The sequence below is a fragment of the Epithele typhae genome (assembly GCF_022376455.1).
Source record: "Epithele typhae strain CBS 203.58 chromosome Unknown BXZ73scaffold_73, whole genome shotgun sequence".
NCBI classification, from domain to species: domain Eukaryota; kingdom Fungi; phylum Basidiomycota; class Agaricomycetes; order Polyporales; family Epitheliaceae; genus Epithele; species Epithele typhae.
Window position 1 is genome coordinate 46,551 of NW_025954264.1, and position 12,966 is coordinate 59,516.

Sequence of the window (12,966 nt, forward strand, 5' to 3'; positions counted from 1 at the left end):
ACATGGTTCGGGGAGGAAGGGGTGGGGTCGCGCGACGCATCTCCTCCGGGGGCTCAAACGGCATTCTCTGCACTCAGTTCGACGTCCGAGGGCCATCGAAGAACGTCGCGCGCGTCGGGGTCGCGGATGTTGAGCATGAGGCGCCCGATGAGCGATGTCGACAGCCTGCGCGCAGAGACGCGGTCGGAGGCTGTGAGCACGAGAACGAGGTCGTAGAACGGGAGACGACGTACACGTTGGTCGCGGTGACGCTGATCCCTCTGTAGGCGGGCTGTGAGACCGCAACCGGGAAATGTCAACGCTCGGGACGATATGACACCGGTGAGAACGCATCCGAAGACGGACCTGTGCGAGCTGTGAAGGAAGAATCATCAGTTCGGGTGGCGAAACTGCCGTTCGAGATGGCACCCACCAAGCACGTGAGGATGTTTGTGAGATGGAACATCGCCAACACCCTGACGTCAACACGAAATCAGCTCCCCGGGCCAAACAAGGTCACACCCAGAACCAGACACGCACCCAAAGTACAGCGCGCCTGGCGTGACCAGCACCGCCGGTCAGCAACATCTCATCAGCCGAGAGTCCAACGAACTCACCGTCGCGCAGCAGCAGCGTGAACAGGCTGCCGTGCCACTTCTTGCCCACCCGGAGTACGCGGTACGCGGTCAGCGCGAACACGATGACGTCGAACACGAGCACGGTCGCCCACACGATCGCGATGTCTGTTGGTCGCACGCGCCAAGTTTAGTTGCAGCGCGCACGGAGGCCACATGGGATGGAAAGAGGGGACGCACAAAAGCCCCTGTGCGGGAGGCGTCGCGCGCGATCAGCTGCTGTTCTCCCGGCGCGCGCCTGGCGGCGGGACTCACTGGTCGGAGGTCAGCCCAAGGCCGCACCCTAAGAGGCCGACGAAGCGTGGGTCATGACTGAGGTCGGAGGCGGTGGGATCGCTTGCGTGCCAGGTCTTGGTCGCTGCCCACTGTAAAGGCGGAGGAGAAGAATCAGCGTGAGATGCCAGGGATCGGACTTTGCGCGACGGCAACCTGATCGTCGTGGTGCGCATGCACATAGCAGCACCAGGACAGACACAGGGCAATGCGGACGCCTGCCAGAAGCTGGAAGCTGCACGCTGGAAGACCTACCCAGCTGGTGCCACAGCTCAGGCCGATCACGGTGAGGAGTGAGACCACGATTCGGCGATTGCGACCATACAACGCATACAAGCGCAAGACCTGGAGCACTTCGAGAGGATTGGTTGTGTCAGCGTAGGCGACAAAAACGCATGGATGAGCACTCACGGCCGACAATGACCTGCGTGACCCCAGAGAGGAGCTGGTGGTATACCTGGAACCGCGTGCATCTGCAACATTCAAATCACCGCAGCGTGCCAGAAACGTCAGAATCCGCAATGCTCCACGCGTAGTAACAGCAGACAGATGAACTGACATCTGCCATGGAAAGCATGAGCACGTGAGAAATTTACGACATAGGCGGAAGGGACTTACGACCTCGTCGTGCAACATGTAAAACTCTATCATCACGGGGACGTGACCAAAGAGGGAGAGGTAGCGGTTGAGGAAATATCCGCAGGAAACAAGGCTGAAGCCACCCTTCCAATAGCGGTCGACCTCCGGCCCCAGGGTCAAGAAGTAGTCATAATAGAGGATCACTGGGGAGCGAGGCAAGGCGGTGAGCGTGGGGATCGGGTGCTGGTGTAGATGCGCTTACCAAATGCAAGAGTGGACACATAACGGACGGCGAAAGCCGACTGTGCGCTGCGGGTGTCTGAGTTAGTTTGCTGGTTTTCAGGAGGGCGAGGGACAGAGCACGTACGTGAGAATTTCTGCGCCGGCTGAGGCGAGAGAGCTCATGGGTCCATTGAGCGTGGTCAGCACAGAGCAGAGCCGAGGGGGGACGGGGGACGGGGAGAAGGGGCGCGAAACGCGACATGGAAGGAATCGATGCATGAAGCTATAAGTATGTCCGTCTGTGAACGATGCTCCGGCGGCACGTGAGCCTCGCGCCGAGAAATTGACGTGTTGATACAGCAACAGTGGCGGCGAGGCGCGGGGCGATAACGCGCACCTCTTTGGTGGACATCCGCCCCGCGCCTGGTCTTTGCTCCTGAGTTCTGAACGCCGCCGGGCGAGATGCTTGATCGTGGCGGACGCACAGAGAAGAGGCGCATTGCCCTAAGAGCTGTAGAGCTCCACAGGCGGAGGGTCCCGGTAAACCTCTCCCCAATGGGGGCCCTGCTGGGAACGGCATGGTATCGCAATTGGGCCCGGTCCGCCCAGCCGACGTCACGGCCATCTACCAGCAAGTATGTTCGGTGCTCGAACCCAATCGTCACAGTACAGGATGGTTGGAGAGAAAGGACCAGAACACGATCAGAGACACGGGTGCGGTTCCAAGGCGGCCTACATGTCGCCGCCTCCCCAAGGCACCCAGCGGACGAGCGATCCTTTCCAGGCCAGATCCGTCGCGTGGTATGGGAGGAAGATATCTCCAGCAGTTTCTCCGTAGATTCGCCGGGTAAACCAGCGTAGTCTCGTGCTGCGCGCCGCGCGGAGCCGTGAAACGCACCGTCTGCGGAAAAGAGGGCGGAGGCGGCGGCGGGGAAGGGCGACAATGGTGGTGGCTGGCAAGTGGCGGCGCCCCAGTAGCCGGGCGTCCATGAGATCGTTACTTACTTGCACTCTACTCGAGTACTTTCAAAAATTGAGACCTCCAGCTTCGAGCGCCGCTGATCCGCGCGTTTCAATTCTGTAGAACGAGTGTGTTGATAACATTGCAGTTCCGAGCTCTTCGATCGAAACCTCTACCCACTCAACGATCGAGCGGCGGTGTCTGTTTTCCGGAATGCCTACTTACAGCTGGAGGGTCCTTGTGCGATGTCCGCGCGCATTCGGGTCACCGTAAAGAAAGTCGACGATGCTACCATCCGTCCGATGCCCACACGGGTGGCGGTTTCGGTTACGGCCGCGGTGGTGTCGCGAGTGCTGCCGTAAGACCACGCTTTAGATTCAAGGCATGTACCTACAGCTAGCATACCGTCCGCTCCTCATATATCCGTACCAGCCACCGCCTCTCCCAACGTCCATTACATTATCAGGGTCGTGGTCAGTCCGCGAACAACGCTACACGCACGTCTCTACATGGCTCCGAGCTCAGAACAACGTTACAACACGCGCAGGCTACATGGTCTACTTGGGAACGGACGGCGTGCCGTCGTGGTTGTGGAGGAAGTCGTACGTGTCCTCGACGAGCGGCGTGGCGTTGAAGAGCTTCGCCAGGCGCTCGTACACGGGATCCAAGTCGATGTGGTCGAAGTGGCGCAGCTTCCACGACGAGCCCGCCGCCTGCTCGTCGCGACGCATCTGCCGCTGGTCGTTCTGCAGACCATCGTGCGCAGGATTGAGAGGGTGGGGGGATGGTTGTCAAGGAAAACGTGCGAAGTAGGTGTACGCATGCACAGGAAACCAGCGAACGGAGTGAGCGAATGCAATCCCCCTGCAGCAAATGCATACACACCTCGATCTTGCTCTTCTCCCGACTCGCAAGCTCGTAGTCGCCCTCACGGATGCCCCGCGCGACGTGCTGCCACAGCCTCCTGCTCTCGAACTCGTGCATCTCCTCGACCGTCCCGACCGTGACCTCCTCTTTGGCCGAAGTGACGTCCGTGAAGGTCTCGCCAGTGTCGAGGTCCTTGGAGACCTCGTGCCAGACGCCCTCATACTTCTTCACCGGGTGACTCGATCCTGGGGACGTCAGCAAGGCTTTGAAGGAGTGCGAGCGGCCGGAGAAGTAGCCCTTGCCCTTGTACTCAATCTACAGAACATCCACGTCAGCACATGCGAACAAGGGAAGCAAGAAACACGGCGTCTTGGCGCAGAAAGCAAGAAGTAGCCATTCAGACACTAAGCGAAAGATAACGCACCGTTGATAGCCACCCAGAAGACGACTGAATGTACGAGGTCTCCGCCAGCTCAATGTATGGCGACCCGTACCACAGGCCATCAATGCGAAGCCGCGGTAGGGTGATCAAGAACTGCTCCGTGCCGCCTGAGGGTAGGTCGACGGTGAGGATAGCGTGGCCGATCTGCTTGACAATGATGCTGCCGCCCGAGAAACTCGTCTTCTGGGCGCTGTGGCCTTGGAGCGCGAGGCCCCTCGACGGGTTGCAAATGAAGTAGGCGGTGATGGGCGGGTGGTGCGAGACTTGCTCGACAACGAGGTTGGTCTGTCCGCGGCCGTTGGCGTCGGGCCAGTAGCCGTAGAACAGCCTGGGGATGACACGTTGGAGGGGGTGAGAAAGAAGAAGTAAATGTACGTACTCTCCAAGGACAGGGTTGAGGGGCTTCTTCTCAGATCCGAGCTTCTCATTACGGGATGTGTATTGGCCTTTGAGGGTGCTCTGTGCAGCACGGAAGGACATGTAGCGCGGGCATCAGGGGCATTAGAAACCACTCACGATGAACCATTTCAGGACGGCGATAGACCTCTCCTGCTCGTTCTTGGCATCCGCGATCGCAGAGAACAACGCCGGGCGTTCGCACCAGTAGGCTGCTCGCGCGCGTCAGGACGATGGCTGTGAAGCAGCGCAGCAGCAGGGGCGCACCAGGGAACTCCGTGAGGGAGATGGGCGAGAGGATGAAGGGCGGCGCGGTGAGCGAAGAGAGGTCCCCGGAGAACGAGGCGATCCTGTGATGGAGAGCGGGCGGGGAGAGTGGGACATCGGTGAGATCAATGTGCAGGGCAGGAGGAGATAGGAAACGTACGACTTGAGGAAACTGGTCCAGCTGCCCTTCTGAGAGGCAGGGACGGCCTGAAGGGCGTGGGTGCACGGTCAGGTGAGGGTTGCCGGAGGCATTCATGTATTAGGATGGACCGGGGTCGAGACAATCGTGACGCAAGATGTCAGGCCTGGTCCAGACAAGAGCGCATGGTGCAATGAGGGACGCACCTCGCCGGCGACCTCAGTGGGAGTTGCAGTGCCAGACATAAGGATAGACGGCGAAGATGATGAGGGTATAAACCAAGTCGTGAGCGGAAGGGGAGCGGAGGATATGGTCGTCGGGGAGCACGCCGTGAAACGCCCAAAGCGGGTCGCGCGGTCGCGCCCACTGTGGCGGCGCCGACGATGGGGCCCTGGGGCGGACTCCGACGCGCGCGACGCGGAGGCTCTGTCCCGCACCTCTCGACCGTCATCGTCGACCATGACATGCCCCTTGCCATATTCGCTCCATCTCTCCGCTCTCGTCTTCCAAGTCTCGCGCAGCGCGAGCCGTTAGCACGACATGGTCCTGGAGCGACAAGCGCACCCCGACTCATGAAGGCTGCCATCTTGGGACGACACAAAGCACGTTCGTGCATTTGTGTGTGACTTCGTTCGCATTGTCTGATGTCTGTCGCGTTCGCGTGAGGGGTTTCACGCGGGAGCCCGTGCACAGACTATCCTGTTATCGGTATGGTCACGTATAGGTGGCGAATAACGAGGATTTATGTGCACCACCACATTGTGGCACCACGCCTGAAATACGTCTTTCGACACATCAAACCGATCCGGCTCCGAGCTGGCAGCACGGCGTCGGCCCGATTGAGACGAGTGGACGAGGTCCCAGCTGGCTAAAAGAGGTCAGCCCGAACTTGCATCGCGCAATGCCTCCTAACTTCCCCAGGCAGCACGTTCCGTATAGCGCCTACTCTATGTATACAGTGGACTCGCAACAACACAGGCAAGATAGCCGTAGCGACAGTCGTCAGTAGTACACAACACACTGGCTTGAGCGCCGCTTTCATTCGCACCAACGACAGTCCAGTCGTATTCTTCACGCTGTCATTGGTCTGCTCCTAATCTGACTTGAACCCGGCTAGAAGCGGCGCAAAGCAGGCAAGTTGCGTTTTCCCTCGGAACGGTTCTTCCGGCAGCCTGATGGTGGTACCGACATCCATAGTGTTGCAGTGATATCACAACGGCGACAGGATACATATCGACCGCGCGCTGTGGGTCTTCATCTCGTTGGACCAGGGCGTTTTCGCGTGGCGTCCTTTCGCCGACCACGACAAAGCGTCGTTCTGGTTCGTCAATGGTACAACTTGATCGGACACGGATGACTATGTTGTCAGCGGAACTGAGTCGCCCTCAGGCGGATAAGTAGGCGCAGATAAAATGGCCGCCTTCAGGTCCGTTCTAGTCATGCGTTTTCATGCGATTGCCTTCTCTACCCCCGCGGCAAGTTCACCGACCCAATCAACAGCGCAAATTGCCCCAGGTGCTCTAAATTCCCCCAATGGATGCTGTCTGGGGCGCATGCTTACGCGAACACGCAGTCGAGAATGCGGATTCTGCCCACCTCTCTGCCAACGTCGACGGTGCCGTGTCCAACGATGGCTGCACGATGACGGCACCGCGTCCTGCACGATCGTAGCCTCCGCCTCTGGAGGCGTGTTGATGGTCTGCACAATCCAAGAAGTGGTGCCGATCCGGTACGTAGGCCGGCATCCTTTCGCCCTCGGCATGTCTTGGAAACACCGCCCAAACACCGCCAGGGAGCAAGTATTATGCGAGCGCTTGTCGTGCTCATTGATCCGAATTTGATGACGATCTGTGTCTCGAAAACCATTTTGAGACAGCCTTTGAGGCACGGTTTGCATCTGTATGATCATTCACTTACTTGATTCATACGGAGTCTCTCACAGGAGTACTTCAGGTATGTCTGTCTACTGTCGAGTCGGCCCACGGGTCAGCGGCCGCACGGCTTATGGCGGTTGCGCCCTCAGTTGGTACTGAATACGTATATCACATACTACACACCAGACGGTGCGTGAAACTTAGCGCCCTCGCTTCTGAGATTGCCCAGCGAGCTATGTCATGTCCCACGAAGGCTAGTAAGTGGAGCTGAGATCTTCATCACTGATCAGACAGACGTCCTCCACAGCACCGGTGTCCTTATTCCCGACAGGAAATACATGGAGAACGGTGCCTCCAGCTCTCCAGCGGACGATCGCGTCAGGCCGGACGCGGGCGTCGCTGCCGATGACGTTGTTTCAAACTGCCATCAGCTGAGGCAACGCTGATGAAGCGAGGGGGACCTTGGCTCGGGGTGACCCCGCCGCCAAGGTCCCGTCACGATTCACGGTCCAAGGATATATACCCCAAGTAAATACTGGAGCCAGCAGATTTCATCTTCCCTCCTCTCCTTACCCATCTTGCCCCCGCCGTGCGTTCGGTCTTCAACTTCAGTAGGATTATGGCTCTCAAAACCTCTCTCGGCTTCCTCGTCCTCTCCCTGGCCTGCGCCTCAACTCGTACGTTTCCTGACTTACTACCCATTTGGTCGGACGCGCTTAGGCAGGCTCCATCCTTCCAGATGCTCAGTTGACGTCCCTGTTCATTCCGAACGGTGACCCCGGCACTACATACACCGCGTCGGTCGTGGGTTCCGAGGGCGAGGTCACCTCTTACCAGCTCTTCGCCACCAACATCCAGGGCGTGGGTGAGTCGCGTTATATCTAAACACAGACTCGTGCCAAACCATGCCCATCCCAGTGAGCCTCATCGTCTCCCCCACGGAGATCGCCCAGGTCGTGGGCTCAGCAAGCGGGATCGTGACCGACTGCATGCTCGGCAGCGACTCCGCCGTGTGCGAAGACATCGTCGGTGGGCCGAATGGCATCCGCTCGACCTCTACGGTCGCCCTGCAGCAGGTACCCGTGCAGGTCCGTTTCTCGTCTTCACACCTAAGGCGACTCGTGAGCTCATCGCATACCCCGTCGCAGATCGTGCAAGAGGGCGGAAGCACCGACAGTACATCCACCGCTCCTCCCGCCACATCCACAGACCCGCTCGCCACATCCACCGACCCTGCTACCTCATCCACCGGGACCGGGCCTGTCAGTTCCACTACATCAAAGTCGAGCGTGAGCACGAGTCAGTCGCAGTCCTCATCTGCGAGCACTCCTACGAAAACTTCGAGCGGCTCGGAGCGGGCAGTGGTCAAGGGCGCGTCTGTTCTCGGGAGCATGCTTGTAGGCCTGGGTATGGCCTTCGGTATCGCCGTCTAACCTTGGTATGCACTACGCTAGAGCCGTGGAAGGCGACGAGCTCTCCACGTAAACGTCATGACCTGGTATTGTCCACGACCCGTTTAATGTCACTTAATTCGAGCCATGCTTGCGTCGTGTTGGCTTAGGAATGCATGACCATCCTGGGTAAAAGTGCGTTCGGCCAGGTAAGGATCCCAGGCAATGGATGACGGCCCGGCTACTTATTAGAAGGCGATTAGAATTGCCCACTGTTGGCTGGGGATGTGGTGCCAAATTCGGATGCACGGATGGTAGAGTAACTTTGGTCTGGGGAGTGGCCAGGTTATGAAAGAAGCAACACTTGAACGAGCGGGGCGCGACCGAGTTGGTCGGGCGCCCGCGTCATTAATATTCAGAGACGTCCCCGGCGCCAAACGTCGGCGCCGCTCTTTCTCGACTCGCGATAAGTACCAGCTAGCACTAGTCACCAGCACCAGTCATCAGCCATCATAGGCACGACAAAAATGATAGTAAGGTCTGAAGCTGAAGCTAGGTACGCATGCTTTGTTCGCTACCCCGCCATATCCGCTAACAGTGGCTGGTGCACTCCCCTAGTTTTCTTTGAGACTGCGCTCAGGTCTTGACTCTCGCGGTGTACTTTGCCATCCGGGGACTGGCGACGCGCGGTGTACTTCTGAGTCACCATCCGGCATGCCGTCTACGCACAGCGCACAGTGACGGCCAGTCCCCATTCACGCGTTAGGGGATCAGTCGTGAATGACGCTTTGACAGAACCACACTGATTGGTAGTTTCGCCGCACGCGCTTCCATCCGAATTCCCTCCCTCATGCACCTCTGCGGCGTGCTCCCCTCCTCCTGTAGTGAGTGGAGTGACCCACACTGCTGTCACTTTTTCTGCAAGCTTACACATTGAATTTCTCTTGGCACCTCTCTCAGCTTGGTTTCTCGACTCCGCTGTGCAAGTACGTTCCTATTTGTTTCGCGTCGACTTTGGCTCATGTTCTTCCCCACAGGTCCCATATGGTTCTTTGCGACAGCTCCATGCAGCGGCGCGTCGTGTCCTGCACTCCCGTCCTCGACTTCCCGCGCATCACGCAGGTGCAGGCTCTCCTCCCGCTTCTCTTCCGCTCTCTGATCAGTAATACGACGGGCCGATACTTCGACCTTCCACGGTTCTCTCAGGTTCTCTTCACCGATTTTAGCCCGCCTGCGATCACATACCAAGGACGTCCATAGCTCTCGAATGAGCGTGGGTCACTGTATGTCTTGATACCCCTTTGTGACCACGTGAACTTACCTCTTGCTGTGGCTTCCTCCGTACGTATGAGGCCCAGCGCCTCCCGCGCACCACCGAGGGGGAGAATCAGTCGCTCCTCAACCGGAAGACATTTCACGTCCCCGACAGGCCCGAGCAGGAGGCATGCGACGCGGACATGCGCGCGGCGGCTCGAGCGGCTTTGCGAAGGGTGCAGTCGACGCGGGCGCCGCGAACTAGTGGGCGCGCGCGCAATCGCGGAGCAAGTTTCTGGACGATGCTGCTGAGCGTTGGTGGCGCGAGACCAGCGCGGTGACGCTCTCAACCCCCGTGGATCTGAGCGGCGCTCCGCTGTCGAGGTCACTGTGAGCATCGGGTCGCCACCCCTCGCGACGCGAGGGCGGAGGACGTCGAGGCGGAGAACGTTCTCCATCCTCATGTTCTCCGCCGCTCGCCCTCGCGTCAACGTCCTCCGCTTCGATCCTCCGTCCTCGAATTCTCGCCCTCTGTGTTCGCAGTGTCTTTTGCCCTCCGTGCTCGTGTCCTCCGCCTCGCGTCTTTCATCGCGTTCTCCGCCTCAACGTCCTCCGCTCTCCTCCCGTTTTCGCGTCCTACGCCCTCGTGTCCTCCCCGCGCGGGTTCTCGGTTCTCTGCCCTCCGTGCCCCGCGCTCGTCGCTTGGGTCTCGATATAGCCTCCGTCTCAGGAGCTGCAAAGGTTGCCGTTCACCAAGTTGAGCTGCGAGTATCCTCTCTGCACCCCAGTCGTCCGCTATGGACGATGTTGCAGAGAACGACGGTGTCTCTGCCTCGGCAACGAGCCCGGGTCTGCACATTCGGGAAATGCTGCCAGAGGCCGGCACTGTTCGGCTCATCACATGACCCCTACCATGTCCGATCGGCAACACTGCTCGGCGCGAGGAAGCAGGTCGTTCCTTGCCTGTGCGATGGTAGTGTTGGTGCATGGTGATGATCGCCGTCCGATCAGACAAGCGTACTGTACCATTTCGACCCAAAGTTCATGTCACGCGTCACGGAGGCTCATGAACTTTCGATCAAAGTGTCACGGAGGGCCATGAACTTTCCGCACACGGAAGGTCACGGCGTCTAAATTACCGCCGTTCCAGTGGTCCGAGCGACGAAAAAACGACGGATTATGTACAGTGGAGGCATTACATGTCCATTGAGATAGTCAGGCTGGAAATATAATGATGGATACCCACTCTAGCTTCGTCCTCTTCTCTGAGCTGCGTGGGAAGAGGTCGCCTTCCGGATTAGGTACTCATAGGGCGCTTAGATCCGTGCCAGCACACTGCTCCCACAGCGGATCCGACCCACCACTGTTGACATTCATCCTCTCGTGCTCTGTGTCGTCGACTTGCGACGAATGCCCTCCTCGATGGCAAGACTATCGGTCAGATCATGCGTGTCGAGGTCGCCCGTGACAGGATCCTTGCGGATGGAGGGATGCCTGGCGCGGGTATCAGGTTCAAACTGAGGTACTACGGGTGAAGGCGATGCGACAGATGCTGCTGGCTGCTGTCTGCTTCTCGTCAGCGCTGGCGATTGAATTTCACTACCATTATAGCCCACACATTATAATCATTTCAGTGAGGGCATTGACACCATTAGACAAGCCGCTGATGCCCGCAATATTGCGCGTCTTTCACCATCATATGGTCGCGGGCGGCTGGAGGGTCGACCGGCGCTATGAACATTCGTGGTGTCACAGGGGCCCATGAACAGGGCGAACTTTGATGTCCGCGGTCACGCAGGGCCATGAACTTTCTCGGCTGGAAATGTTCGCGGTCACGCCCAAAATCGATGAACTTTGGGTCGAAATGGTACAGTACGGAGTAACCGTGCAGACTACAGTCACCGCCTCGAAGAGCGTCTGGATCAAGCCGACAGTCTGGCCCTTCAAAGCCTCGATTTTGACGACAACTCTGCTAAGTGCTTCTCCGAACTGAGATGCGAACAGCTGGACTCTGCGCAACGCTTCCTCGTTGTGCGTACGTTCACGACGTCTTCTAGACCAATGACATGTTTATAGCGTGCCTTCGTTATCCGAGAATGGACTCCAGATATCAACTGACACGGTTGGGTTTCTAACGCAGCGCTAGGCTCACCGTTCAACAGATCAGCGCCGGCGTCTGTCGTTGAATCATACATCACTGCTCCTACCACAATACACACAGTTTCAAACGGCCATCAGCTGGAGGCGATGCCGATGAAGCGAAGGATGTCCTGGAAGGTCTTGGCTCTGGTTGGATACCCGGGCCGCCAAGGTCCCATCACGATTCACGAGGTCCAAGGATATATACCCAAAGTAAGTACTGGGGCCGACAGAGTTCATCTTCCCTTCACTCGTTACCCAACTCGTACCCGCCTTGGGCTCAGTCTCCAGCTTCAGTGGGATAATGGCTCTCAAAACTTCTCTCGGCTTCCTTGTCCTCTCACTGGTCTGCGCCTCAACTTGTACGTTTCCTGACTTGCTGCCCACTTGGCCGGACACGCTCAGTCAGGTTCCATCTTTCCAGATGCTCAGTTGACTTCACTGTTGGTTCCGGCCGGTGACCCCGGCACCACATACACTGCGTCAGTCTTGGGTTCCGAAGGCGACGTCACCTCTTACCAACTCGTCGCCACCATCATCATAGGCGACCCGGGTGAGTTGTCTTATTTCTAAACATAGATTCGTACCAAACCATGCCCACCCCAGTGACCCTCATTGTCTCCCCCACCGCCGTCGCCGAGATCGTGGGGGGAACCGAGACGGACTGCACGCTCGGCGACGACTCCGTCTGCGAATACATTGTCGCCGGTGGCATCCACGCGTCCGCTCCGGTCACCCTGCAGGAGGTACCTGTGCAGGTTGGTTTCTCGTGTTCACTCCTGGGGCAACGCCTAAGCTCATCACACACTCCCATCGCAGATCATGCAAGAGGGCGGAAGCCCCGACAGCTCTTCCACCGCTCCTCCCGCCACATCCACAGACCCGCTCACCACATCCACCGACCCTACTACCACATCCACTCGGACCGGGCCTGTTAGTTCCACTAAATCGAAGCCGAGCGGGAGTACGAGTCAGTCACAGTCCTCATCTGCGAGCACTCCCACGAAAACTTCGAGCGGCTCGGAGCGGGCAGTGGTCAAGGGCGCGTCTGTTCTCGGGAGCGTGCTTGTAGGCCTGGGTATGGCCTTCGGTATCGCCGTCTAATCTTAGTATGCACTATGCTAGAGCTGCAGAGGGCGAAGAGCTCTCCACGTAAACTTCATGACCTTGTATCGTCCACGACTGTTTAATGATACTTAATTCGAGCCATGATTGTGTCATGTCGGCTAGGCTTGGGAACGCATGCCCAGCCTGGGTGAAGGCGCGTCCGGCCAGGTAAGGACTCCGTGCATTCGATTAGAATTGCGCACTGTTGGCTGGTAATGTGGCGCCAAATTTGGATGCACGGATGGTAGTGCAATGGTCTGGGACGTGACCAGGCTACGAAAGGAGCAACACAACGAGCGGGACGCGACGGAGGTGTCCGGGCCGGGTCGTTTCTGGGATGTTCTCGGCGCCAAACCTTGGCGCCGCTCTTTCTCGACTCGCGACAAGTACTTACCAGCTGGCACGAGCGCGGGCTCGAGGAGGCTCAAGGCCCGTCAACTT

General features: G+C 58.4%; 4 protein-coding genes across 4 annotated transcripts; 2 read left to right on the forward strand and 2 right to left on the reverse strand.

Annotated features, from left to right (window-relative positions):
* Positions 1-53: 53 nt before the first annotated feature.
* BXZ73DRAFT_105884 (uncharacterized protein) lies at positions 54-1,871 on the reverse strand (the record flags this gene model as incomplete). Its single annotated transcript, XM_048016424.1, has 14 exons — positions 54-165; positions 234-271; positions 346-354; positions 413-455; positions 520-535; positions 597-722; positions 795-802; positions 870-979; positions 1,143-1,240; positions 1,299-1,360; positions 1,435-1,448; positions 1,506-1,669; positions 1,729-1,775; positions 1,834-1,871. 14 exons carry the CDS (start codon positions 1,869-1,871, stop codon positions 54-56), a joined length of 885 nt encoding a protein of 294 aa, XP_047873216.1.
* Positions 1,872-3,206: 1,335 nt separating this feature from the next.
* Positions 3,207-5,005, reverse strand: BXZ73DRAFT_53877 (Oxysterol-binding protein; the record flags this gene model as incomplete). The annotated part of the gene is made up of 8 exons (XM_048021081.1): positions 3,207-3,395; positions 3,535-3,831; positions 3,941-4,286; positions 4,338-4,417; positions 4,475-4,566; positions 4,622-4,704; positions 4,782-4,828; positions 4,967-5,005. 8 exons carry the CDS (start codon positions 5,003-5,005, stop codon positions 3,207-3,209), a joined length of 1,173 nt encoding a protein of 390 aa, XP_047873217.1.
* A 2,248-nt stretch (positions 5,006-7,253) lies between these two features.
* On the forward strand, positions 7,254-8,067 carry BXZ73DRAFT_81124 (uncharacterized protein; the record flags this gene model as incomplete). The annotated part of the gene is made up of 4 exons (XM_048023435.1): positions 7,254-7,311; positions 7,359-7,499; positions 7,553-7,722; positions 7,783-8,067. The coding sequence occupies 4 exons, from the start codon at positions 7,254-7,256 to the stop codon at positions 8,065-8,067; spliced, it is 654 nt and encodes a 217-aa protein (XP_047873218.1).
* A 3,655-nt stretch (positions 8,068-11,722) lies between these two features.
* BXZ73DRAFT_81125 (uncharacterized protein) lies at positions 11,723-12,522 on the forward strand (the record flags this gene model as incomplete). Its single annotated transcript, XM_048023436.1, has 4 exons — positions 11,723-11,780; positions 11,843-11,971; positions 11,998-12,176; positions 12,238-12,522. The coding sequence occupies 4 exons, from the start codon at positions 11,723-11,725 to the stop codon at positions 12,520-12,522; spliced, it is 651 nt and encodes a 216-aa protein (XP_047873219.1).
* Positions 12,523-12,966: the final 444 nt, after the last annotated feature.